General features: G+C 56.9%; 1 protein-coding gene across 5 annotated transcripts in view; it reads left to right on the forward strand.

Annotated features, from left to right (window-relative positions):
- LOC115404089 (plexin-B2-like) overlaps window positions 1–24659 on the forward strand; it is a 74810-nt gene that overhangs the window by 29141 nt on the left and 21010 nt on the right. For all 5 annotated transcript variants that reach the window (XM_030113239.1, XM_030113240.1, XM_030113243.1 and 2 more), the window contains exons 3-22: window positions 1096–1259; window positions 1593–2095; window positions 4666–4992; window positions 8781–8919; window positions 11123–11268; window positions 11378–11554; window positions 11632–11766; window positions 13031–13131; window positions 14453–14579; window positions 16780–16945; window positions 17052–17163; window positions 17474–17585; window positions 17979–18080; window positions 19094–19213; window positions 20376–20463; window positions 20825–20988; window positions 21071–21219; window positions 21436–21571; window positions 24235–24371; window positions 24443–24625. In XM_030113239.1, the coding sequence (XP_029969099.1) occupies window positions 1598–2095; window positions 4666–4992; window positions 8781–8919; window positions 11123–11268; window positions 11378–11554; window positions 11632–11766; window positions 13031–13131; window positions 14453–14579; window positions 16780–16945; window positions 17052–17163; window positions 17474–17585; window positions 17979–18080; window positions 19094–19213; window positions 20376–20463; window positions 20825–20988; window positions 21071–21219; window positions 21436–21571; window positions 24235–24371; window positions 24443–24625 (3119 nt within the window). In that variant the 5' untranslated portion in view covers window positions 1096–1259; window positions 1593–1597. The remainder of the gene's footprint in view (window positions 1–1095; window positions 1260–1592; window positions 2096–4665; window positions 4993–8780; window positions 8920–11122; window positions 11269–11377; window positions 11555–11631; window positions 11767–13030; window positions 13132–14452; window positions 14580–16779; window positions 16946–17051; window positions 17164–17473; window positions 17586–17978; window positions 18081–19093; window positions 19214–20375; window positions 20464–20824; window positions 20989–21070; window positions 21220–21435; window positions 21572–24234; window positions 24372–24442; window positions 24626–24659) is intronic.

The raw sequence follows: 24659 nt of genomic DNA on the forward strand, positions 1-24659 counted from the left end.
GGAGCAATCAGACACATCGCGGGTCTCTGCTTTACAAACACACACCGTCAATAATGACATAAGAATTCTCATGATACACACTTCAAATTGTTCTCAATAAACGGCAAATTGACAGAAAAAGTGTTTGCTGTGTAGCCACGGCCACGTCTGACCTCTGAACCCGAGTCCTCCGGGTCCTCAGCCTCTCTGAGCTGCAGAGCGTTGAAGCTGCTGTGATGAAGCCTGGACGCTCCGTCAGGCTGTGAACCAGGTCCCTACATGCTGATGCTCAGTTTGTTTTGAGGTGTTTCTGCCATGTGGAGACTCTCTGGATTATTTCAACTCTCCTTCAAGTGGGACACTTCCCTCCCTCCAGCAGTAGAGTCCCGACGGCTCTGGTCCTGCTCCACTCAGTGTCTCCGTCTGTCCCTCCGCTGCTGTGTCCTCCAGAGAGGACGGCAGCCCGGCTGTCCTCCTCACCATGAGGGTTCGGGTTTCTGTCTCCTGAAGAGTCGCTTCCTGGGTCGTTTACCGTCCTTCCTGCAGCTCACGGCGCTCTGCGCCGCGCCCTCCACTGTACCCACGTGTCATTCATGAGTTCATCTGCACACCATATATGGTGCCAGGGGGCGGAGTTGGGGGTTGTGGGCGGGGTCGGCCACCGTCTCGTTCTCCGCAGGATTGGGATCCATGACTTGGAAATTGCGAACAGCTGTGCTGCCGACTTTTTTTTAGATCCCACAATTTTTTTTTCGGACAGAAGTTTGCGTTGCGGCGCTCCGTCAGAGGTGAGGCCCCAGGCCGTCTGAACACCGGCAGGCGGAGCGGGGCCCCGGGGGGCTGCACCGGGACGTGGTGCCGAGCGGGGCGGAGCTCCCTGAGAGACTCTGTCCTACAGTCACAGGACCCTGTAATCCGCTTCACCAGGACCCTGGAGAACCAGGACCCTGGAGAACCAGGACCGATCCTGGATCACTTTGTCTGCCGTCTATGATTTAACTGAGTTTAACACGATGGTTTTCAGTCGGATTGAAAAAACTCCTTGTAGCCTGGACCCCGGCGAGAGCCCAGGTTCGTCCAGACAGTGACCGGCCGCCGTCTGCTCTCCGCCCACAGGTCTCCACCCACCTCCACCTCCTGCAGAGCTCCACCCCCTTCAGAGCTCCACCCCCTGCAGAGCTCCACCCCCTGCAGAGCTCCGCCCCCCTGAGGCCTCCTGGATGTCGTTACCAGCAAAGCAGAGCAGCTAGCAGACCAGGAAGAGACCGACTTCAGCCCTGGTGAGCTTCAGACCAACTTCCTGTTTTACATCTTCCAGTTTGAGAGTGTGTGTGTGTGTGTGTGTGTGTGTGTGTGTGTGTGTGTGTGTGTGTGTGTGTGTGTGTGTGTGTTTTCTGTGTTCTGGCTCTGAAGACCAGTTCCTCCTCCTACAGGAACCCAAACCTGTCCCCCACGGTCCCTCCAGACCTGTGTCTGTCCCCCACGGTCCCTCCAGACCTGTGTCTGCCCCCCACGGTCCCTCCAGACCTGTGTCTGTCCCCCACGGTCCCTCCAGACCTGTGTCTGTCCCCCACGGTCCCTCCAGACCCAGTCCTGTGCTTGTCTTCCTGCAGACCTGATGGAGCGGTTGTGGGCGTGGCTTCTGGCCCTCGCCGCCGTGTCGGCCCCGGCCGTGCGGAGCGAGGAGTTCCTCTCGGACACGCCCATCAACAACGTGGTTGTGGACGAGCGCTCGGGCCGGCTGTACGTGGGCGCCGTCAACGCGCTGTACCAGCTGGGCCCGGGCCTGGACCCGCAGTCCCGGGTGGAGACGGGGCCGCGGCGGGACCACCGGCTCTGCACGCCGCCCGTCACCGACGCCTGCGAGGAGGCGGCCGACACCGACAACCACAACAAGCTGCTGCTGGTGCACGGCGGCGCCGACCTGCTGGTGGTCTGCGGCAGCGTCTTCCGGGGGATCTGCTCCCTGCGGAACCTCAGCAGCGTCCAGCAGCTCGTCTACTTCAGCGACTCCAAGGGGGAGAAGTCCTACGTGGCCAGCGCCGAGGACGACGTCTCCGTGGTGGGCGTCCTGTCCTACTTCACCCAGGACAGGGACAACCTGACCGTCTTCCTGGTGAGGGACGCACACGCTAACACACACGCTAACACACACACACGCTAACAGACACGCTAACACGCTAACACACACACACACACACACACACACACTAGGGGTGCAGCGGTTTACGGTTGAAAACCGAGCCGTACGGTCCGCCCTGCACGGCTCGGTTCGCTTTTTCGGTTTTACAGTGAATCATCTCTCACGGCGGCGGGACGCAGTCGTCCAGCCCAGCTGCTCTCGGCTCTGACAGCCCTCCTCCCCTCCTCACCCAACCCTGCACAAACCCCGCCCCGCTAGTTCATATGCAGCGACTGTGCAATGGGAGGCGAGCACATGGCCGAGTGGGCGGAGTCGAAGCTGGGCTCGGCGTCACACACTGAGACAGGAAGGACAAAAACAAAAGAACAGTTATGGCGAGCGGAGGAGAGACCGGGGTCTGAAGAAGCACCGGCGTCCTTCAGACCTGCGGTACGGGGACATTTCGTTTTCCCTGTGGATTATAAGGACGAGGGTTTACTGTCGCCACGGCCCGACCAGCTCGGCCTCGACTCCCGACCAGCTCGGCCTCGACTCCCGACCAGCTCGGCCCCGACTCCCGACCAGCTCGGCCTCGACTCCCGACCAGCTCGGCCCCGACTCCCGACCAGCTCGGCCTCGACTCCTGACCAGCTCGGCCCCGACTCCCGACCAGCTCGGCCTCGACTCCTGACCAGCTCGGCCCCGACTCCCGACCAGCTCGGCCTCGACTCCCGACCAGCTCGGCCCCGACTCCCGACCAGCTCGGCCCCGACTCCCGACCAGCTCGGCCTCGACTCCCGACCAGCTCGGCCTCGACTCCCGACCAGCTCGGCCTCGACTCCCGACCAGCTCGGCCTCGACTCCCGACCAGCTCGGCCTCGACTCCCGACCAGCTCGGCCTCGACTCCCGACCAGCTCGGCCTCGACTCCCGACCAGCTCGGCCTCGACTCCCGACCAGCTCGGCCTCGACTCCTGACCAGCTCGGCCTCGACTCCTGACCAGCTCGGCCCCGACTCCCGACCAGCTCGGCCTCGACTCCCGACCAGCTCGGCCTCGACTCCCGACCAGCTCGACCCCGACTCCTGACCAGCTCGGCCCCAAGTAACTGAAAAAAACAAATTACCGGTAAATTTGTCAGGTGCGCCGCCGCTGTGAACAACCGAGGAAAACCAGCATCGTTGTCATGTGAGTCTGCTGGAGGTGAGCGGACGTCATACGGAGACGTTCAGGCTCAGAAGTGACCATAAATCCATCAGTTTTCAACGTCTGGTGGAGTTTCTTTCAAACATCACACATGGAGCACACACAGACACACACAGGAGGAAATGAAGTCATAAACTCTTCAGATTTGTATTGAGAGAATTGGTTTAAGGGTGTATGTTGTACTTGATTGCTGTTGATATTGTGGTTGTATGACTCTGATCAGCTTTACTGTGATATTGTACTGTTATATCTGTTATTATCACATGTTATCACAATTAGTATATTTTTATTATATTTAAATTTTATATTTGCTATTATGACTATTTTTGCCATTGTTGTCTTTTAATCATCACAGTATTGCTGTTTCCATATTAATTATTATGTTGTATTTTATGTTGATAGCCTCAGCCTGATAACTTCTATCAGCCAAATAATCCTTCAGACGAAGAGGTTTTGTCATCACTCAGTTTTCTTAAAAGCAAAATTAAAGGAATGTTTTGGAAAGTTAAACTGCTTGTTTTTTTTTTAATGCAAAGCACGAACCGAACCGAACCGAACCGAACCGAAACCGTGATCCTGAAACCGAGGTACAAACCGAACTGAACCGTTGCACCCCTATCACACACACACACACACACACACACACACTGACATCGTGTCATCTCTGCATCTCGCAGCTCTGGTTGAGGTTCTCAGTTCTCCGAGGTTCTGCTGGTAGAGGTCCAGCAGGACCAGCACCGTCCGTCTCCCCGAGTCGCTGGACTCTTCCAGTAGAGCCGTCTCTTTAGTGCGGGGTTTCCAGAGCTGGTCTGGAACCGGTCTAGAACCGGTCTAGAACCTGTAGAGCACTGGAGAACATCACTGAGACCAGGATGTCCTGACCAGAGGCTTCAAGCACTGGAGAACCAGTGTTCTGGACTGGATCCAGACCTGGATTTGGTCTGACAGGGTCTGGCACCTCGCTGAGTCTGGGCTGTGATTGGTTGGTTGGATTGAGACCGTCTCTGAACCACTTCCTGTCCTCTCGCTGTGATCGCAGATCCCCTGGAAACAGGAGTCATGAGGGTTCATGAGGCCCGAACGGGTTCTAGAAGAATCCCTCAGACCTAGAACCAGCTCTGGTTCTGCTTTTCAAATTAAAATCAGTCCCGAAACCCAACAGCCGGTCCGGACCCAGGTCCAGTCCCCCAGTCACATTCACCTCGTCCCTGGTCTGGTTTGGATCTGTGAGCTACGTCAGCTGATCCTGCGTCAGCTACGTCAGCTGATCCTGCGTCAGCTACGTCAGCTGATCCTGCGTCAGCTACGTCAGCTGATCCTGCGCGGAGACACTGACGGTGGCGTGCGGCTCCCCCTGCAGGTGGGAAAAGGCTACGGCAGCCACGACAGCACCAAGCTCATCTCCACCCGCATCCTGCGCGACTACGGCGACTGGGTGGTGTTCGACAGCATCGTGGAGGCGTCGGCGGTGCAGGCCAACCCCTTCGTGCTGCGCTACCTGCACGACTTCCGCCTGGCCTTCAGGGACGGCGGCTTCGTCTACTTCCTGTTCTCGAGGACGCTGGGCGTCCAGGACAACAAGAACTTCACCTTCGTCTCCAGGATGTGCGAAAACGACCACGGATACTTCTCCTACACCGAGCTGCAGCTCAACTGCAGCGCCACCAACAGGTTCAACAAGGCACAGGTGAGTGCTGCCGGCCGGGAGAACAGGAGAACAGCCACGAGAACAGCCAGGGGAACGGCCAGGAGAACAGCCAGGGGAACGGCCAGGAGAACAGCCAGGGGAACAGCCAGGGGAACAGCCACGAGAACAGCCAGGGGAACAGCCAGGGGAAGAGCCACGAGAACAGCCAGGGGAACAGCCAGGGGAACGGCCAGGAGAATGGCCAGGGGAACGGCCAGGAGAACAGCCAGGGGAACAGCCAGGGGAACAGGAGAACAGCCAGGAGAACAGGAGAACAGTGAGGGGAACAGTGAGGGGAACAGCCAGGAGAACAGCCAGGAGAACAGCCAGGGGAACAGCCAGGGGAACAGCCAGGAGAACAGCCAGGGGAACAGGAGAACAGCCAGGGGAACAGCCAGGAGAACAGCCAGGAGAACAGCCAGGGGAACAGCCAGGAGAACAGCCAGGAGAACAGCCAGGGGAACAGCCAGGAGAGCGGCCAGGAGAGCGACCAGGGGAACAGCCAGGGGAACAGCCGGGAGAACAGGAGAACAGCCAGGGGAACAGCCAGGAGAACAGCCAGGAGAACAGGAGAACAGCCAGGGGAACGGCCAGGGGAACAGCCAGGAGAACAGCCAGGGGAACAGCCAGGGGAACAGCCAGGGGAACGGCCAGGAGAACAGCCAGGAGAGCGGCCAGGAGAGCGACCAGGGGAACAGCCAGGGGAACAGCCGGGAGAACAGGAGAACAGCCAGGGGAACAGCCAGGGGAACAGCCAGGAGAACAGGAGAACAGCCAGGGGAACGGCCAGGGGAACAGCCAGGAGAACAGCCAGGGGAACAGCCAGGGGAACAGCCAGGGGAACGGCCAGGAGAACGGCCAGGGGAACAGCCGGGAGAACGGCCAGGGGAACGGCCAGGAGAACAGCCAGGGGAACGGCCAGGAGAACAGCCAGGAGAACAGCCAGGGGAACAGCCGGGAGAACAGCCAGGGGAACAGCCGGGAGAACAGCCAGGGGAACGGCCAGGGGAACGGCCAGGAGAACAGCCAGGAGAACAGTCAGGAGAACACGAGAACAGCCGGGAGAACAGCCAGGAGAACAGGGGAACAGCCAGGGGAACAGCCAGGAGAACAGGAGAACGGCCAGGGGAACAGCCAGGAGAACAGCCAGGAGAACAGGAGAACAGCCAGGGGAACAGGAGAACAGCCAGGGGAACAGCCAGGGGAACAGCCAGGAGAACAGCCAGGGGAACAGGAGAACAGCCAGGGGAACGGCCAGGGGAACAGCCAGGAGAACAGGAGAACAGCCAGGGGAACAGCCAGGGGAACAGCCAGGGGAACAGGAGAACAGCCAGGAGAACAGCCAGGGGAACAGCCAGGAGAACAGCCAGGAGAACAGCCAGGGGAACAGCCAGGAGAACAGCCAGGGGAACAGCCAGGGGAACAGGAGAACAGCCAGGAGAACAGGAGAACAGCCAGGGGAACAGCCAGGGGAACAGCCGGGAGAACAGGAGAACAGCCAGAGGAACAGCCAGGAGAACAGCCAGGAGAACAGGGGAACAGCCAGGGGAACAGCAAGGAGAACAGGAGAACAGCCAGGGGAATGGCCAGGGGAACAGCCAGGAGAACGGCCAGGGGAACAGCCAGGGGAACGGCCAGGAGAACGGCCAGGGGAACAGCCGGGAGAACGGCCAGGAGAACGGCCAGGGGAACAGCCAGGGGAACGGCCAGGAGAACAGCCAGGGGAACGGCCAGGAGAACAGCCGGGAGAACAGCCAGGGGAACAGCCGGGAGAACAGCCAGGGGAGCAGCCGGGAGAACAGCCAGGGGAACAGCCAGGGGAACAGCCAGGGGAACAGCCGGAGAACAGCCAGGGGAACGGCGAGGGGAACGGCCAGGAGAACAGCCAGGAGAACAGTCAGGAGAACACGAGAACAGCCGGGAGAACAGCCAGGAGAACAGGGGAACTAGCCAGGGGGACAGCAGAGAACAGGAGAACGGCCAGGGGAACAGCCCAGGAGACAACACGCAGGAGAAAACAGGTCGGAGAAACCCGAGAATCAGCCGGGAGAACAGCCAGGAGAACAGGGGAACAGCCAGGGGAACAGCCAGGAGAACAGGAGAACGGCCAGGGGAACAGCCAGGAGAACAACCAGGAGAACAGGAGAACAGCCAGGGGAACAGCCAGGAGAACAGGAGAACAGCCAGGGGAACGGCCAGGAGAACAGGAGAACGGCCAGGGGAACGGCCGGGAGAACGGCCGGGAGAACGGCCGGGAGAACGGCCGGGAGAACGGCCAGGGGAACAGCCAGGAGAGCGGCCAGGAGAACAGCCAGGGGAACAGGAGAACAGCCAGGGAAACAGCCAGGGGAACAGCCAGGAGAACAGCCAGGGGAACAGGAGAACAGCCAGGGGAACGGCCAGGGGAACAGCCAGGAGAACAGGAGAACAGCCAGGGGAACGGCCAGGGGAACAGCCAGGAGAACAGGAGAACAGCCAGGGGAACAGCCAGGGGAACAGCCAGGGGAACAGGAGAACAGCCAGGAGAACAGGAGAACAGTGAGGGGAAGAGCCAGGGGAACAGCCAGGGGAACGGCCAGGAGAACAGCCAGGAGAACAGCCAGGGGAACAGCCAGGGGAACAGCCAGGGGAACAGCCAGGAGAACAGCCAGGGGAACAGCCAGGAGAACAGCCAGGGGAACAGCCAGGGGAACAGGAGAACAGCCAGGAGAACAGGAGAACAGCCAGGGGAACAGCCAGGGGAACAGCCAGGGGAACAGCCAGGAGAGCGGCCAGGAGAGCGACCAGGGGAACAGCCAGGGGAACAGCCGGGAGAACAGGAGAACAGCCAGGGGAACAGCCAGGAGAACAGCCTGGAGAACAGGGTAACAGCCAGGGGAACAGCAAGGAGAACAGGAGAACAGCCAGGGGAACGGCCAGGGGAACAGCCAGGAGAACAGCCAGGGGAACAGCCAGGGGAATGGCCAGGAGAACGGCCAGGGGAACAGCCGGGAGAACGGCCAGGGGAACGGCCAGGAGAACAGCCAGGGGAACGGCCAGGAGAACAGCCGGGAGAACAGCCAGGGGAACAGCCGGGAGAACAGCCAGGGGAGCAGCCGGGAGAACAGCCAGGGGAACAGCCAGGGGAACAGCCAGTTGAACAGCCAGGGAAACAGCCAGGGGAACGGCCAGGAGAACAGTCAGGAGAACACGAGAACAGCCGGGAGAACAGCCAGGAGAACAGCCAGGAGAACAGGGGAACAGCCAGGGGAACAGCCAGGAGAACAGCCAGGAGAACGACCAGGGGAACGGCCAGGAGAACAGCCAGGAAAACAGGAGAACAGCCAGGAAAACAGGAGAACAGCCAGGGGAACAGCCAGGGGAACAGCCAGGGGAACAGCCAGGAGAACAGCCAGGAGAACAGGGGAACAGCCAGGAGAACAGCCAGGAAGTTCATGTGAAGTCGATGAGTTTAAACCACGTCTGGGCTGAAAGCAGAGAACCAGGAAAACCGGGACATTGAAAGAAAGGAGAACCTCGGTTCTACACCGCTCCGCTCAGAGGTTCTGTCTGGACCTGCTTCCAGTCCTCTCTCTCTCTCTCTCTCTGTGTCTCTCTCTCTCTCTCTCTCTCTGTCTCTCTCTCTCTCTCTCTCACTCTCTCTCTCTGTGTCTCTCTCTGTGTCTCTCTCTCTCTGTGTCTCTCTCTCTCTCTCACTCTCTCTCTCTGTGTCTCTCTCTCTCTCACTCTCTCTGTGTCTCTCTCTCTCTCTCTGTCTCTCTCTCTCTCTCTCTCTCTCTCTCTCTCAGGCGGCCTACGTCGCAGCGCCGGGCGAAGTTCTGGCTCGGAACCTGACGGACTCGGGTCTCTACGGAACCGTCTCCGCGTCGGACATGGTTCTGTTCGTCACCTTCAGCTCGGATGAGGAACCGTCCTCGTCGGCCTTGTGTAGGTTTCCTGTCCGTCACGTTCTCATGTGGGTGTAGAGGGAGACCCGGAGCTAAGGTTCTAGAGAAAACATGGAGGGTTCTCCGTTCCACCTGAGTAATCAGCATCCAGCTGGTCAGCAGCACAGTAACAGAACCGAAGTCCAGGAGGGGAGGAACCAGGAGGAGAACCAGGAGGAGAACCAGGGGAGGAACCAGGAGGAGAACCAGGAGGAGAACCAGGAGGAGAACCAGGAGGAGAACCAGGGGAGGAACCAGGAGGAGAACCAGGAGGAGAACCAGGAGGAGAACCAGGGGAGGAACCAGGAGGAGAACCAGGAGGAGAACCAGGAGGAGAACCAGCAGGAGAACCAGCAAGAGAACCAGCAAGAGAACCAGGAGGAGAACCAGGAGGAGAACCAGGAGGAGAACCAGGAGGAGAACCAGGGGAGGAACCAGGAGGAGAACCAGGAGGAGAACCAGGAGGAGAACCAGGAGGAGAACCAGCAGGAGAACCAGCAAGAGAACCAGGAGGAGAACCAGGAGGAGAACCTGGAGGAGAACCAGCAGGAGAACCAGGAGGAGAACCAGGAGGAGAACCTGGAGGAGAACCAGCAGGAGAACCAGGAGGAGAACCAGGAGGAGAACCAGGAGGAGAACCAGCAAGAGAACCAGGAGGAGAACCAGGAGGAGAACCTGGAGGAGAACCAGCAGGAGAACCAGGAGGAGAACCAGGAGGAGAACCAGCAGGAGAACCAGGAGGAGAACCAGGAGGAGAACCAGCAGGAGAACCAGCAAGAGAACCAGGAGGAGAACCAGGAGGAGAACCAGGAGGAGAACCAGCAGGAGAACCAGGAGGAGAACCTGGAGGAGAACCTGGAGGAGAACCAGGAGGAGAACCTGGAGGAGAACCAGGAGGAGAACCAGGAGGAGAACCTGGAGGAGAACCTGGAGGAGAACCAGGAGGAGAACCAGGAGGAGAACCAGGAGGAGAACCAGCAGGAGAACCAGGAGGAGAACCTGGAGGAGAACCAGCAGGAGAACCAGGAGGAGAACCAGCAGGAGAACCAGGAGGAGAACCAGGAGGAGAACCAGCAGGAGAACCAGGAGGAGAACCAGCAGGAGAACCAGGAGGAGAACCAGGAGGAGAACCAGCAGGAGAACCAGGAGGAGAACCAGGGGAGGAACCAGGAGGGTTTAGGAGAACTGCCTCTTCCCAGCTGAACTTCACCACTAGTTTTTGACGATGATGATGCTGATGATGAAGATGATGGTGATGATGATGCTGACGGTGATGATGCTGATGATGGTGATGCTGATGAAGATGAAGACGGTGATGTGATGATTTTAATTTGTGGAATGTTTTCCTGATGTTCTCCTTGTGGATGAGTCCAGGCCTCAGCAAGCTTCCCCGTCGCAGCGACGCCGTTCCTTCGCCGTGTACGTAGCAGCCTTCGCAGCGCCTACGCCGGGGCTTGACGCGCACCTCCCGGAAATCCTAACAATGCGTCGTGCGACGCGTGGTGACGTGAACGTCGAGGGCTGTGATTGGTCCGCTTTCGCGTTGTTTATAGAATGAAGGAGAACAGTATCCTCACCCAGAATGCTTTTCTGATCTGAGCAGTGCTTCGGGAGAAATTTAGATCCAGAATCGAGCGGCGCACATCCCTATGCTGTCAGCAGACGGGGCTGTGTAGAGCCGCTCCTAAAACGGCTTTAATCGTCCAGAAGCTCCTTAGTTTCACCAGCATGTCCTCCTGGTCCCTCAGCCTGTCCTCCTGGTCCCTCAGCCTGTCCTCCTGGTCCCTCAGCCTGTCCTCCTGGTCCCTCAGCCTGTCCTCCTGGTCCCTCAGCATGTCCTCCTGGTCCCTCAGCCTGTCCTCCACAGCCGGGTCCAGACATGTCAGATAAGCAGATATATGTTCGGTCAGTGCAGCGAGTCCAGATATCTACGTCTATAGATCTATGTCTAGGTAGAGCCGGAGCTACGGAAGCCGATTTGTTGTTCTGACTGCCGATTGCGAAACAGAGACACCGCCACGCCCCCTAGCGGCTTGGCGGTGAAGTTGCAGAGGAGGCGTTCCCTTGACGCAGAAGCAGGATGTGTCCAGTGGCGGCGACGGGGAAGCATCCTGAGGCCTTGAGAGAGCTCAGAGTCCCCTGCTGACAGGGTGTGTGTGTGTGTGTGTGTGTGTGTGTGTGTGTGTGTGTGTGTGTGTGTGCAGGCCTCTACCCGCTGCGCTCCATCAACCAGCGCCTCCTGCAGGTGGTCTCTTCCTGCTACAGCCACGGCGGCTTCATCCAGGGCCGGCCGGCCGTCTACTCGCCGTACTCGTCCAAGGCGGAGGAGCTGTGCGGCATCAACAACCCGGTGGGGGACGGGGGGACGCCGGGGGGACAGGGGGACGCCGGGGGGGACGCTGGGGGGGACGGGGTGTCGGAGGGACTGAACAAGAAGTGGCCCCCTGCTGTGCCGTCAGGACATGGCCCAGAAGTTCCGGTGTGGAGAGGAGTTCCTGCCGTCGCCGCTCGCCAGCAAGGCGGAGTTTGCGCTGAGGGCGGAGCCGGCGCTGGTCCGGAAGGCTCACATGACGGCGGTGGCGGTGGCGGTGGAGGAGGGACACGCCGTGGCGTTCCTGGGCACCGCCGGGGGAGAGGTAGGCGCTTCTCCTGCGTGTGGAAAGAGGCGGTGGCAGTGATGCATGCTGGGTACTGAGGGTGTGTGTGTGTCCAGGTGTTGAAGGCCCACCTGTCGGCTCACCCCGAGGTGTTCGGCCGGACGCCGGGAGACGTCTCCGGAGACAAGGTCAACAAGAACCTCCTGCTGGACGCCAGCCGCCAGCACCTCTACGTCACCACCAGGAAGAAGGTCAGCAGGGCCCGGTCCCGGACCCGGTCCCGGGCCCGGTCCCGGTCCCAGTCCCGGTCCTTGTTCTAGTCTTGATCCTGGTCCTGGTCCTGGTCCTGATCCTGGTAGTGGTCCTGGTTCTGGTCCTGGTCATGTCTTCCTCTTCTGCCTTCCCACCCTCCATCCAGAGTCTCTGCTCTCTGCCGGATCCCGCCGGAGATCAGTGGAGATCAACAAGGATCTGTTCTGAACTCAGAGGAACCCGAAGGTTTTCTAGATCTCACTTTCAGAATCACACCGTCAGAACAGCTGGAGCAGCCGAGCAGAGGAGTGAGAGGATGGAGTGAGAAGACAGAGTGAGAGGATGGAGTCAGACGATGGAGTGAGAGGATGGAGTGAGAAGACAGAGTGAGAGGATGGAGTCAGACGATGGAGTGAGAGGATGGAGTCAGACGATGGAGTGAGAAGACAGAGTGAGAGGATGGAGTGAGAGGATGGAGTGAGTCGATGGAGTGAGAGGATGGAGTGAGGATGGAGTGAGAGGATGGAGTGAGAGGATGGAGTGAGAGGATGGAGTCAGACGATGGAGTGAGAGGATGGAGTGAGAGGATGGAGTCAGACGATGGAGTGAGAGGATGGAGTGAGTCGATGGAGTGAGTCGATGGAATGAGAGGATGGAGTGAGTCGATGGAGTGAGAGGATGCCGTCAGCAGGCGCAGCTGGAGGTGTGCTCACAGCCTTCAGTTTAAAGTGGCGGGGTGTTCAGAGGATGAAGTGAAGGAGTGATGTTTGGACCCAGACCTTCGGAGTGTGGTTGGACATGGTCCCTCTGTTCTGGATTGTTGATCTGGAGGCTTTGGGCCGTCAGACCAGGGACCAGGAGGGGGGTCGAGGGTCAGGGGTCAGGGTGGGGCTCTGGAGTCACTGATCAGACCGGATGGATCTGAGGCAAAATTACAAATATCTGGATCAGGGGTCGGCAGTTGGCCCATCTGGTGGAGGACCAGGGTGGAGGACCAGGGTGGAGGACCAGGGTGGAGGACCAGGGTGGAGGACCAGGGTGGAGGACCAGGGTGGAGGACCAGGGTGGAGGATCAGGGTGGAGGACCAGGGTGGAGGACCAGGGTGGAGGACCAGGGTGGAGGACCAGGGTGGAGGACCAGGGTGGAGGATCAGGGTGGAGGACCAGGGTGGAGCAGCCTTGGTTTGCAGTGTGTTCTTCCCTGTGATGGTGAAACGTGGTTCTTCCTGGTCTCACTGCTGTGACGGGTTCCCTCTGCCTCAGGTGACCCGGGTCCCGGTCCAGACCTGCCACCTGAAGACGGACTGCCGGTCCTGCGTGGGCCTGAAGGACCCGTACTGCGGCTGGTGTGTCCTGGAGGGAAAGTCAGTGCATCCTCTTCTTTCTGACGCTCGCAGCTTCTCTCCAGATATGAGGAGCAGAAAACTTTCTGCTCCTCATATCTGTAGAAAAGCTGCGAGCACTGAACCCAGCGTCCCGCTTCTCGTGTGGACATTTTCCTGTCCAACGTCTCCATTCATGAAAAACAGTAAAATAACTTCTTTACTAAAAACTCCGGTTAGAAACTAAAAGCTTTGAATTTGTTGATGCAGTGATCTGAAAATGTCCTGACCCCGCCCTGACCCCGTCCTGACCCCGCCCTGACCCCGTCCTGACCCCGCCCTGACCCCGCCCTGACCCCGCCCTGACCCCGTCCTGACCCCGCCCTGACCCCGCCCTGACCCCGCCCTGACCCCGTCCTGACCCCGTCCTGACCCCGCCCTGACCCCGCCCTGACCCCGCCCTGACCCCGTCCTGACCCCGTCCTGACCCCGCCCTGACCCCGCCCTGACCCCGTCCTGACCCCGCCCTGACCCCGCCCTGACCCCGCCCTGACCCCGCCCTGACCCCGCCCTGACCCCGCCCTGACCCCGTCCTGACCCCGCCCTGACCCCGTCCTGACCCCGCCCTGACCCCGTCCTGACCCCGTCCTGACCCCGCCCTGACCCCGTCCTGACCCCGTCCTGACCCCGTCCTGACCCCGCCCTGACCCCGTCCTGACCCCGCCCTGACCCCGTCCTGACCCCGCCCTGACCCCGTCCTGACCCCGTCCTGACCCCGCCCTGACCCCGTCCTGACCCCGTCCTGACCCCGCCCTGACCCCGTCCTGACCCCGTCCTGACCCTGTGTTGACCCCGTCCTGACCCCGCCCTGACCCCGTCCTGACCCCGCCCTGACCCCGTCCTGACCCTGTGCTGACCCCGTCCTGACCCCGCCCTTACCCCGTCCTGACCCCGCCCTGATCCCGCCCTGACCCCGCCCTGACCCCGTCCTGACCCTGTGTTGACCCCGTCCTGACCCCGCCCTGACCCTGCCCTGACCCCGTCCTGACCCCGCCCTGATCCCGCCCTGACCCCGCCCTGACCCCGTCCTGACCCCGCCCTGACCCCGTCCTGACCCCGCCCTGACCCCGCCCTGACCCCGTCCTGACCCCGTCCTGACCCCGCCCTGACCCCGTCCTGACCCCGCCCTGACCCCGTCCTGACCCCGTCCTGACCCTGTGTTGACCCCGTCCTGACCCCGCCCTGACCCCGTCCTGACCCCGTCCTGACCCTGTGTTGACCCCGTCCTGACCCCGTCCTTACCCTGTGTTGACCCCGTCCTGACCCCGTCCTGACCCCGTGTTGACCCTGTGTTGACCTGCAGGTGCAGCAGGAAGCAGGACTGCAGCAGGTCGGAGGAGGACAACACCTGGCTCTGGTCGCCGCGGCAACAGTGTGTTGAGATTCAGGCCTTCGACCCCCCGAACCTGAGCTGCAGCAGGACCCAGCAGGTCCCAAAGAAGTCCCTCATTTAGGGGGTCCGGTGTGGTGTCCTGTCTGTCTGTGGTTGTTTCCTGTCTGTCTGTGGTTGTTTCCTGTCTCTGTGGTGTTTCCTGTCTCTGTGGTTGTTTCCTGTCTGTCTGTGGTTGTTTCCTGTCTCTGTGGTGTTTCCTGTCTCTGTGGTTGTTTCCTGTCTGTCTGTGGTTGTTTCCTGTCTCTGTGGTGTTTCCTGTCTGTCTGTGGTTGTTTCCTGTCTCTGTGGTGTTTCCTGTCTGTCTGTGGTTGTTTCCTGTCTCTGTGGTTGTTTCCTGTCTGTCTGTGGTTGTTTCCTGTCTCTGTGGTTGTTTCCTGTCTCTGTGGTTGTTTCCTGTCTGTCTCTGGTTGTTTCCTGTCTGTCTGTGGTTGTTTCCTGTCTCTGTGGTGTTTCCTGTCTGTCTGTGGTTGTTTCCTGTCTCTGTGGTTGTTTCCTGTCTGTCTGTGGTTGTTTCCTGTCTCTGTGGTGTTTCCTGTCTCTGTGGTTGTTTCCTGTCTGTCTGTGGTTGTTTCCTGTCTCTGTGGTTGTTTCCTGTCTGTCTGTGGTTGTTTCCTGTCTCTGTGGTGTTTCCTGTCTCTGTGGTTGTTTCCTGTCTGTTTGTGGTTGTTTCCTGTCTCTGTGGTTGTTTCCTGTCTGTCTGTGGTTGTTTCCTGTCTCTGTGGTGTTTCCTGTCTCTGTGGTTGTTTCCTGTCTGTCTGTGGTTGTTTCCTGTCTCTGTGGTTGTTTCCTGTCTGTCTGTGGTTGTTTCCTGTCTCTGTGGTGTTTCCTGTCTCTGTGGTTGTTTCCTGTCTGTCTGTGGTGTTTCCTGTCTGTCTGTGGTTGTTTCCTGTCTCTGTGGTTGTTTCCTGTCTGTCTGTGGTGTTTCCTGTCTGTCTGTGGTTGTTTCCTGTCTCTGTGGTTGTTTCCTGTCTGTCTGTGGTTGTTTCCTGTCTCTGTGGTTGTTTCCTGTCTGTCTGTGGTTGTTTCCTGTCTCTGTGGTGTTTCCTGTCTCTGTGGTTGTTTCCTGTCTGTTTGTGGTTGTTTCCTGTCTCTGTGGTTGTTTCCTGTCTGTCTGTGGTTGTTTCCTGTCTCTGTGGTGTTTCCTGTCTCTGTGGTGTTTCCTGTCTGTCTGTGGTTGTTTCCTGTCTCTGTGGTTGTTTCCTGTCTGTCTGTGGTTGTTTCCTGTCTCTGTGGTTGTTTCCTGTCTCTGTGGTTGTTTCCTGTCTGTCTCTGGTTGTTTCCTGTCTGTCTGTGGTTGTTTCCTGTCTCTGTGGTGTTTCCTGTCTCTGTGGTTGTTTCCTGTCTGTCTGTGGTTGTTTCCTGTCTCTGTGGTGTTTCCTGTCTGTCTGTGGTTGTTTCCTGTCTCTGTGGTTGTTTCCTGTCTGTCTGTGGTTGTTTCCTGTCTCTGTGGTGTTTCCTGTCTCTGTGGTTGTTTCCTGTCTGTCTGTGGTTGTTTCCTGTCTCTGTGGTTGTTTCCTGTCTGTCTGTGGTTGTTTCCTGTCTCTGTGGTGTTTCCTGTCTCTGTGGTTGTTTCCTGTCTGTTTGTGGTTGTTTCCTGTCTCTGTGGTTGTTTCCTGTCTGTCTGTGGTTGTTTCCTGTCTCTGTGGTGTTTCCTGTCTCTGTGGTTGTTTCCTGTCTGTCTGTGGTTGTTTCCTGTCTCTGTGGTTGTTTCCTGTCTGTCTGTGGTTGTTTCCTGTCTCTGTGGTGTTTCCTGTCTCTGTGGTTGTTTCCTGTCTGTCTGTGGTTGTTTCCTGTCTGTTTGTGGTTGTTTCCTGTCTCTGTGGTTGTTTCCTGTCTGTCTGTGGTTGTTTCCTGTCTCTCTCTGTGGTTGTTTCCTGTCTCTGTGGTTGTTTCCTGTCTCTGTGGTTGTTTCCTGTCTGTCTGTGGTTGTTTCCTGTCTGTTTGTGGTTGTTTCCTGTCTGTCTGTGGTTGTTTCCTGTCTGTCTGTGGTTGTTTCCTGTCTGTCTGTGGTTGTTTCCTGTCTCTCTCTGTGGTTGTTTCCTGTCTCTGTGGTTGTTTCCTGTCTCTGTGGTTGTTTCCTGTCTGTCTGTGGTTGTTTCCTGTCTGTTTGTGGTTGTTTCCTGTCTCTGTGGTTGTTTCCTGTCTGTCTGTGGTTGTTTCCTGTCTCTCTCTGTGGTGTTTCCTGTCTGTCTGGCTGGGGGTGGAGGTCCTCCTCACTTCCTGTCCCCCGTCCCCAGGTGCAGATCAGCGTCCCCGCCCTGCCCCGCCTGGGCCCCTCCGACCGGCTGCAGTGTGTGTTCGATTCCCTGGCGTCGGACGCCGTGGTGCTGCTGGACGGGCCGGCCCGGGTGGCCTGCTCGCTGCCGGACCCGTCCCAGATCCCCCCGCCCCCCCAGCAGCAGGGTAGGACCCACCCAGACCCGGGTCCAGCAGGACGGACACGCCCCCTGTCCACTAATGGAGGGGTGTGTGTGTGTGTGTGTGTGTGTGTGTGTGTGTGTGTGTCCAGACTTCGTGTCGGTCCCGGTGAAGGTTCTGGTGAACAACAGGATCGAGGTGACGAACGGAGAATATCACTTCTACAGCTGTGCTGCTGCCGTCAGGAGGAACCCCAACAGCCCGTGAGCACACACACACACACACACACACACACACACACACACACACACACACACACACACACACACACACACAGCTCACAGGCAGTAGGCCCTGGGAATCCTCACAGTGTGTGTTCCAGGTGTGTGTTCCTCACAGTGTGTGTGTTGCAGGTGTGTGTTCCTCACAGTGTGTGTGTTGCAGGTGTGTGTTCCTCACAGTGTGTGTGTTGCAGGTGTGTGTTCCTCACAGTGTGTGTGTTCCTCACAGTGTGTGTGTTGCAGGTGTGTGTTCCTCACAGTGTGTGTGTTCCTCACAGTGTGTGTGTTGCAGGTGTGTGTCCTGTGTGAGCAGCTCTTGGGGCTGCCAGTGGAACGCTGAGCTCCACAGCTGCAGTGACGAGGACGGTTCTGTGAGCGGAGAACACGTCATCAGACCGCAGCAGGTAGGAGAACCCAGTAGAACCCAGAGAGAACCCGGTAGGACCCAGAGAGAACCCGGTAGAACCCAGAGAGAACCCGGTAGAACCCAGAGAGAACCCGGTAGAACCCAGAGAGAACCCGGTAGGACCCAGAGAGAACCCGGTAGGACCCAGTAGAACCCAGAGAGAACCCGGTAGGACCAGGTAGAACCCCGAGAGAACCTGGTAGGACCCAGTAGAACCCAGAGAGAACCTGGTAGGACCAGGTAGAACCCAGAGAGAACCCGGTAGGACCCAGTAGAACCCAGAGCTATTTTGGAAGTTTCTTGATGCAGTTCTGGTTCTGGTTCTTCTGGTTCTTCTGGTTCTTCTGGTTCTGGTCCTGAGCTGACGGAACGTTGTGTTTCTGTGACGCAGCCGGAGAACTGTCCTCAGTTCGAGTCCCCGGAGCCGCTGCTGGTCCCCGTCGGGTTCCAGACCCCCATCAGCTTCCAGGGCCGGAACCTGGACTTCTACAAGGTGACACACGCACGCACGCACGCACGCACGCACGCACGCACACACACACACACACACACACACACACACACACACACACACGCACACAGAGCGACACCAGTGTTGTCATGAAGGCGTTCACTGGACTCCTTCATGTCTACGGCGAACTGAGCGATTCAGTTTTCAGGTCCTGAACGGGACGAGAGCGCCGCTCACTGGCCAGAAGGAGCGGCACAGCAGTTCACGCTCACGCTCATTTGAAAAGTCCGGTTTTACGGCACAGAGGAGGACGGTGACAGGACAGTCAGAAACCAGCAGAACGACGGTGGTCGAAAAACACTTTTTTAATAAAAACCCCGAGAGAACAAACCCTGGAGAGGAGCGATGGAAGCAGACTGTGAAACAGCGAGTTGTAGAAAGAGCTCCGTGGCAGAACACAGCGATGTCCGGCTGGTGTTACGGATTAACTGGTTCCCGTGTTAACGAGTGGCGGCGGAGGTCTGTGTGAACACCTGCTGATAACAGCAGCTGTGACAGTCAGACTCACTGAAGACTCACTGGAGCTGTCGATGCCCCACGTTCTCCAGAACCACTGCAGGTTTCAGTCTGTTGGTCACCAGTTAACACGGACACCAGTTAATTTGAAACACCGGCATGGAGCAGAGCTAAACCGAGACGTGGCGCTGGGCGGCGGCGCTCCGCCGGGAGGAGCTCCTGCAGCAGCGTCTCCTGGAGACGATGGACGTTATCTGAGCAGAGATCAGCAGATAAAACTCTCTGGGACTGAGGAAGACTGGAAGGTCCTCCAGAGACCCTGTCCTCATGTCCCAGGACGCTGGAGAATCCGCTTCACCCAGGTTCAGAGTTTTGTTGAGTTTCGGAGCAGCAGAGCCTTGTGATGGACGGTTAACACGAGGTTTTTATTGAGTTCAACAAAAGTAACAAATGAAGGTGAACTGGTTCATTTTTACAGATGAGAGGTGAACTTTGACCTCTTCTTTTTACGTAGGAAGTCACTGTGTGTGTCCTCACAGGGCCGGAGGTTCTCCCTGGGCTCTGAGCTGATGGGGCTGACGGAGGAGGAGGTGGAGCAGGAGGAGCAGGAGGAGCAGGAGGAGCAGCCCAGCTCCAGGTTCAGGGTCAGAGGTTATAAGGTCAGCCTCTCTTCAGGTGGTGAAGACTCCACCTTCAGTCCACACATTCTAACAACACCACACCACACCACAACACTACACACCACAACACTACACACCACAACACAACACAACACAACACAACACTACACACCACAACACTACACACCACAACACAACACTACACACCACAACACAACACAACACTACACACCACAACACTACACACCACAACACGACACAACACAACACAACACACCACAACACTACACACCACAACACGACACAACACAACACAACACACCACAACACTACACAACACAACACAACACCACAACACAACACAACACACCACAACACTACACACCACAACACAACACACCACAACACTACACACCACAACACTACACAACACAACACAACACTACACACCACAACACTACACACCACAACACTACACACCACAACACAACACAACACAACACAACACAACACAACACAACACAACACAACACAACACTACACACCACAACACTACACACCACAACACACCACACCACAACACTACACAACACAACACAACACAACACAACACTACACACCACAACACTACACACCACAACACACCACACCACAACACTACACACCACAACACTACACACCACAACACAACACACCACAACACGACACAACACAACACAACACACCACAACACTACACAACACAACACAACACCACAACACAACACAACACACCACAACACTACACACCACAACACAACACACCACAACACTACACACCACAACACTACACAACACAACACAACACTACACACCACAACACTACACACCACAACACTACACACCACAACACAACACAACACAACACAACACAACACAACACAACACAACACAACACAACACAACACAACACTACACTACACTACACTACACTACACTACACTACACTACACTACACTACACTACACTACACAACACTACACTACACTACACGACACACCACCAGACCAGCGCCACCCGGTGGAGGTTCAGTGAAGCAGCAGGTTCTCAGTCTGTTTCTGTTAAAAGAGTTTAATGGAGATTCAGAGCTTTGACCCCCCCGTGTGTGTGTGTGTGTGTGTGTGTGTGTGTGTGTGTGTGTGTGTGTGTGTGTGTGTGTGTAGTTCTCCTATGACAGGCAGCAGGAGGTCAACGTGTCGTTCCACATCAGGGACAGAGACTCTGACAGGAGGATCGACAGCAGACTGACAGGTTGATCTGTTGATCTGATGATCTGTTCATCGGTTGATCTATTGATCTGTTTATCTATTGGTCTATTAATCTATTGATCTGTTTATCTATTGATCTATAGATTGGTTGATCTTTTATCTGGTGATCTATAGATCTCTTGATCTGTTGGTCTGTAGATCTCTGGATCTGTTGATGTTTGGCCTGGGTGACCCTCAGGTCCTGCTGCAGCGGCTCAGCGGCTCTCTGTCGCCCCCTGCAGTGCGGCTGTATAACTGCTGGGCTCTCTGTCGCCCCCTGCAGTGCGGCTGTATAACTGCTGGGCTCTCTGTCGCCCCCTGCAGTGCGGCTGTATAACTGCTGGGCTCTCTGTCGCCCCCTGCAGTGCGGCTGTATAACTGCTCGGTGCAGCGCGGCGACTGCAGCCTGTGTCGCGCCGCTGCGCCGCCGTTCGGGTGTGTGTGGTGCCCGGCGCGCCGCTCCTGTGTGTTCCGCCAGCTGTGCCCGGCGGCGGAGCCGGTTCGATGCCCCGCCCCGCACATCTCCGACGTGAGTCCCGGCGGCCGCCGTCCCCGTGACGCGGACGCCCGCCGGTCTGACCGCCGTCCCTCTGTCCGTCCCCGTCCCCCAGGTCGTCCCTCGCTTCGGCCCGCTGAACGGACGCATCTCCGTCACCATCAGAGGCTCCAACATGGGGGTGAGGGCGGAGGACGTCCGGAGGATCCGGGTGGCCGGCGTGGACTGCGTCCACCGGGAGGACCGCTACTCCGTCTCCACCAGGTGGCGCCACGCCGACACGCTAGCCGTTAGCCGACCACACTAACACACACACAGTGAGGTGGTGTAGGGTCAGCTACAGCTGGAGGAGGTGTAGAAGTCGGGTGGATGAACACAGTGGACGTTTGGGAAACAGGCTCAGAGTTAGAGGTCCATGAGCGCGACCTTTGACCCCCGGCAGGTGTCTCCTCCTGTGACGCCAGGTGTGTGTGTCCACAGCGTGGTGTGTGAGATCGGGCCTGCCAGGCGGGCGCCGCCCTCCGACCTCCCGGTGGAGCCGTCCCTCAGCGGCCCGGTGGAGCTGGAGCTGGACGGAGGAGGACGGGGGACGTCCCAGGTGCTCTTCACCTACCGGGTGAGTCTCAGCGTTCTCCGCTGTGTCCCCTGACAAGAACCTAGAACCTAGAACCTAGAACAGCAGAGCTGGAACCTCCTGCAGGCCTCAGTGTCTGGTCGTCATGGCGACGGCAAGATCCTCACCAGAGAACGGAGAATCTCTCTTTGTTCCCAGACTATAGAGCATCTTCCTCCTCTAGAATCAGACTATGGAGCATCTTCCTCCTCTAGAATCAGGCTATAGAGCATCTTCCTCCTCTAGAATCAGACTATAGAGCATCTTCCTCCTCTGACATCAGGCTATAGAGCATCTTCCTCCTCTAGAATCAGACTATAGAGCATCTTCCTCCTCTAGAATCAGACTATAGAGCATCTTCCTCCTCTAGAATCAGACTATAGAGCATCTTCCTCCTCTAGAATCAGGCTATAGAGCATCTTCCTCCTCTAGAATCAGACTATAGAGCATCTTCCTCCTCTAGAATCAGGCTATAGAGCATCTTCCTCCTCTAGAATCAGACTATAGAGCATCTTCCTCCTCTAGAATCAGACTATAGAGCATCTTCCTCCTCTAGAATCAGGCTATAGAGCATCTTCCTCCTCTAGAATCAGACTATAGAGCATCTTCCTCCTCTAGAATCAGGCTACAGAGCATCTTCCTCCTCTAGAATCAGACTATAGAGCATCTTCCTCCTCTAGAATCAGGCTATAGAGCATCTTCCTCCTCTAGAATCAGACTATAGAGCATCTTCCTCCTCTAGAATCAGACTATAGAGCATCTGCCTCCTCTAGAATCAGGCTATAGAGCATCTTCCTCCTCTAGAATCAGACTATAGAGCATCTTCCTCCTCTGACATCAGGCTATAGAGCATCTTCCTCCTCTAGAATCAGGCTATAGAGCATCTGCCTCCTCTAGAATCAGACTATAGAGCATCTTCCTCCTCTAGAATCAGACTATAGAGCATCTTCCTCCTCTAGAATCAGACTATAGAGCATCTTCCTCCTCTAGAATCAGGCTATAGAGCATCTTCCTCCTCTGACATCAGACTATAGAGCATCTTCCTCCTCTAGAATCAGACTATAGAGCATCTTCCTCCTCTAGAATCAGACTATAGAGCATCTGCCTCCTCTAGAATCAGGCTATAGAGCATCTTCCTCCTCTAGAATCAGACTATAGAGCATCTTCCTCCTCTGACATCAGGCTATAGAGCATCTTCCTCCTCTAGAATCAGGCTATAGAGCATCTGCCTCCTCTAGAATCAGACTATAGAGCATCTTCCTCCTCTAGAATCAGACTATAGAGCATCTTCCTCCTCTAGAATCAGGCTATAGAGCATCTTCCTCCTCTAGAATCAGACTATAGAGCATCTTCCTCCTCTAGAATCAGACTACAGAGCATCTTCCTCCTCTAGAATCAGGCTACAGAGCATCTTCCTCCTCTAGAATCAGACTATAGAGCATCTTCCTCCTCTAGAATCAGACTATAGAGCATCTTCCTCCTCTAGAATCAGACTATAGAGCATCTTCCTCCTCTAGAATCAGACTATAGAGCATCTTCCTCCTCTAGAATCAGGCTACAGAGCATCTTCCTCCTCTAGAATCAGACTATAGAGCATCTTCCTCCTCTAGAATCAGGCTATAGAGCATCTTCCTCCTCTAGAATCAGACTATAGAGCATCTTCCTCCTCTAGAATCAGACTATAGAGCATCTTCCTCCTCTAGAATCAGACTATAGAGCATCTTCCTCCTCTAGAATCAGACTATAGAGCATCTTCCTCCTCTAGAATCAGACTATAGAGCATCTTCCTCCTCTAGAATCAGACTATAGAGCATCTTCCTCCTCTAGAATCAGACTATAGAGCATCTGCCTCCTCTAGAATCAGGCTATAGAGCATCTTCCTCCTCTAGAATCAGACTATAGAGCATCTTCCTCCTCTGACATCAGGCTATAGAGCATCTTCCTCCTCTAGAATCAGGCTATAGAGCATCTGCCTCCTCTAGAATCAGACTATAGAGCATCTTCCTCCTCTAGAATCAGACTATAGAGCATCTTCCTCCTCTAGAATCAGACTATAGAGCATCTTCCTCCTCTAGAATCAGGCTATAGAGCATCTTCCTCCTCTGACATCAGACTATAGAGCATCTTCCTCCTCTAGAATCAGACTATAGAGCATCTTCCTCCTCTAGAATCAGACTATAGAGCATCTGCCTCCTCTAGAATCAGGCTATAGAGCATCTTCCTCCTCTAGAATCAGACTATAGAGCATCTTCCTCCTCTGACATCAGGCTATAGAGCATCTTCCTCCTCTAGAATCAGGCTATAGAGCATCTTCCTCCTCTAGAATCAGGCTATAGAGCATCTGCCTCCTCTAGAATCAGACTATAGAGCATCTTCCTCCTCTAGAATCAGACTATAGAGCATCTTCCTCCTCTAGAATCAGACTATAGAGCATCTTCCTCCTCTGACATCAGGCTATAGAGCATCTTCCTCCTCTAGAATCAGGCTATAGAGCATCTGCCTCCTCTAGAATCAGACTATAGAGCATCTTCCTCCTCTAGAATCAGAGTATAGAGCATCTTCCTCCTCTAGAATCAGACTATAGAGCATCTTCCTCCTCTACCACCAGACTTCAGTGTGTTTTAGTTTCTGAGTCCTGCTGTTGCTTCCGTCTTGTTTCCCTCCAGGACCCCAAACCGTCCGGCGTGCGTCCCTCCAGGGGTCCGGCGGCCGGCGGAACCGTCCTGACCATCAGCGGAGAGCACCTGGACACGGCGTCCCGGGCCGACGTGGCGGTCAGCGTGGGCGGAGTTCCCTGTGAAGTGTAGGTGTGGCGCCGCCGCCCCGTGTTCCCCGCAGGAACCCGGGCCTTCAGTCCTCTTCCTGTCCCCGCAGCCTGTCCTTCGGGCCGGAGATCACCTGCAGGACCGGCCGGTACCGGGGCCAGAAGGTTCCGTCCGACCCGCTGACCGTGACGGTGAAGTACGGCAGGAACACCAGCCGAGACGCGGCGGCGCCGTTCCAGTACTCCGAGAACCCCAAGATCAGCGACTACGTCCCCAGAGACAGCTTCCTGTGGTGAGCCCAGGACCCGGGTCCACCAGAGACAGTC

The sequence above is a fragment of the Salarias fasciatus genome, chromosome 17 (assembly GCF_902148845.1).
Source record: "Salarias fasciatus chromosome 17, fSalaFa1.1, whole genome shotgun sequence".
In the NCBI taxonomy this organism is placed as follows: domain Eukaryota; kingdom Metazoa; phylum Chordata; class Actinopteri; order Blenniiformes; family Blenniidae; genus Salarias; species Salarias fasciatus.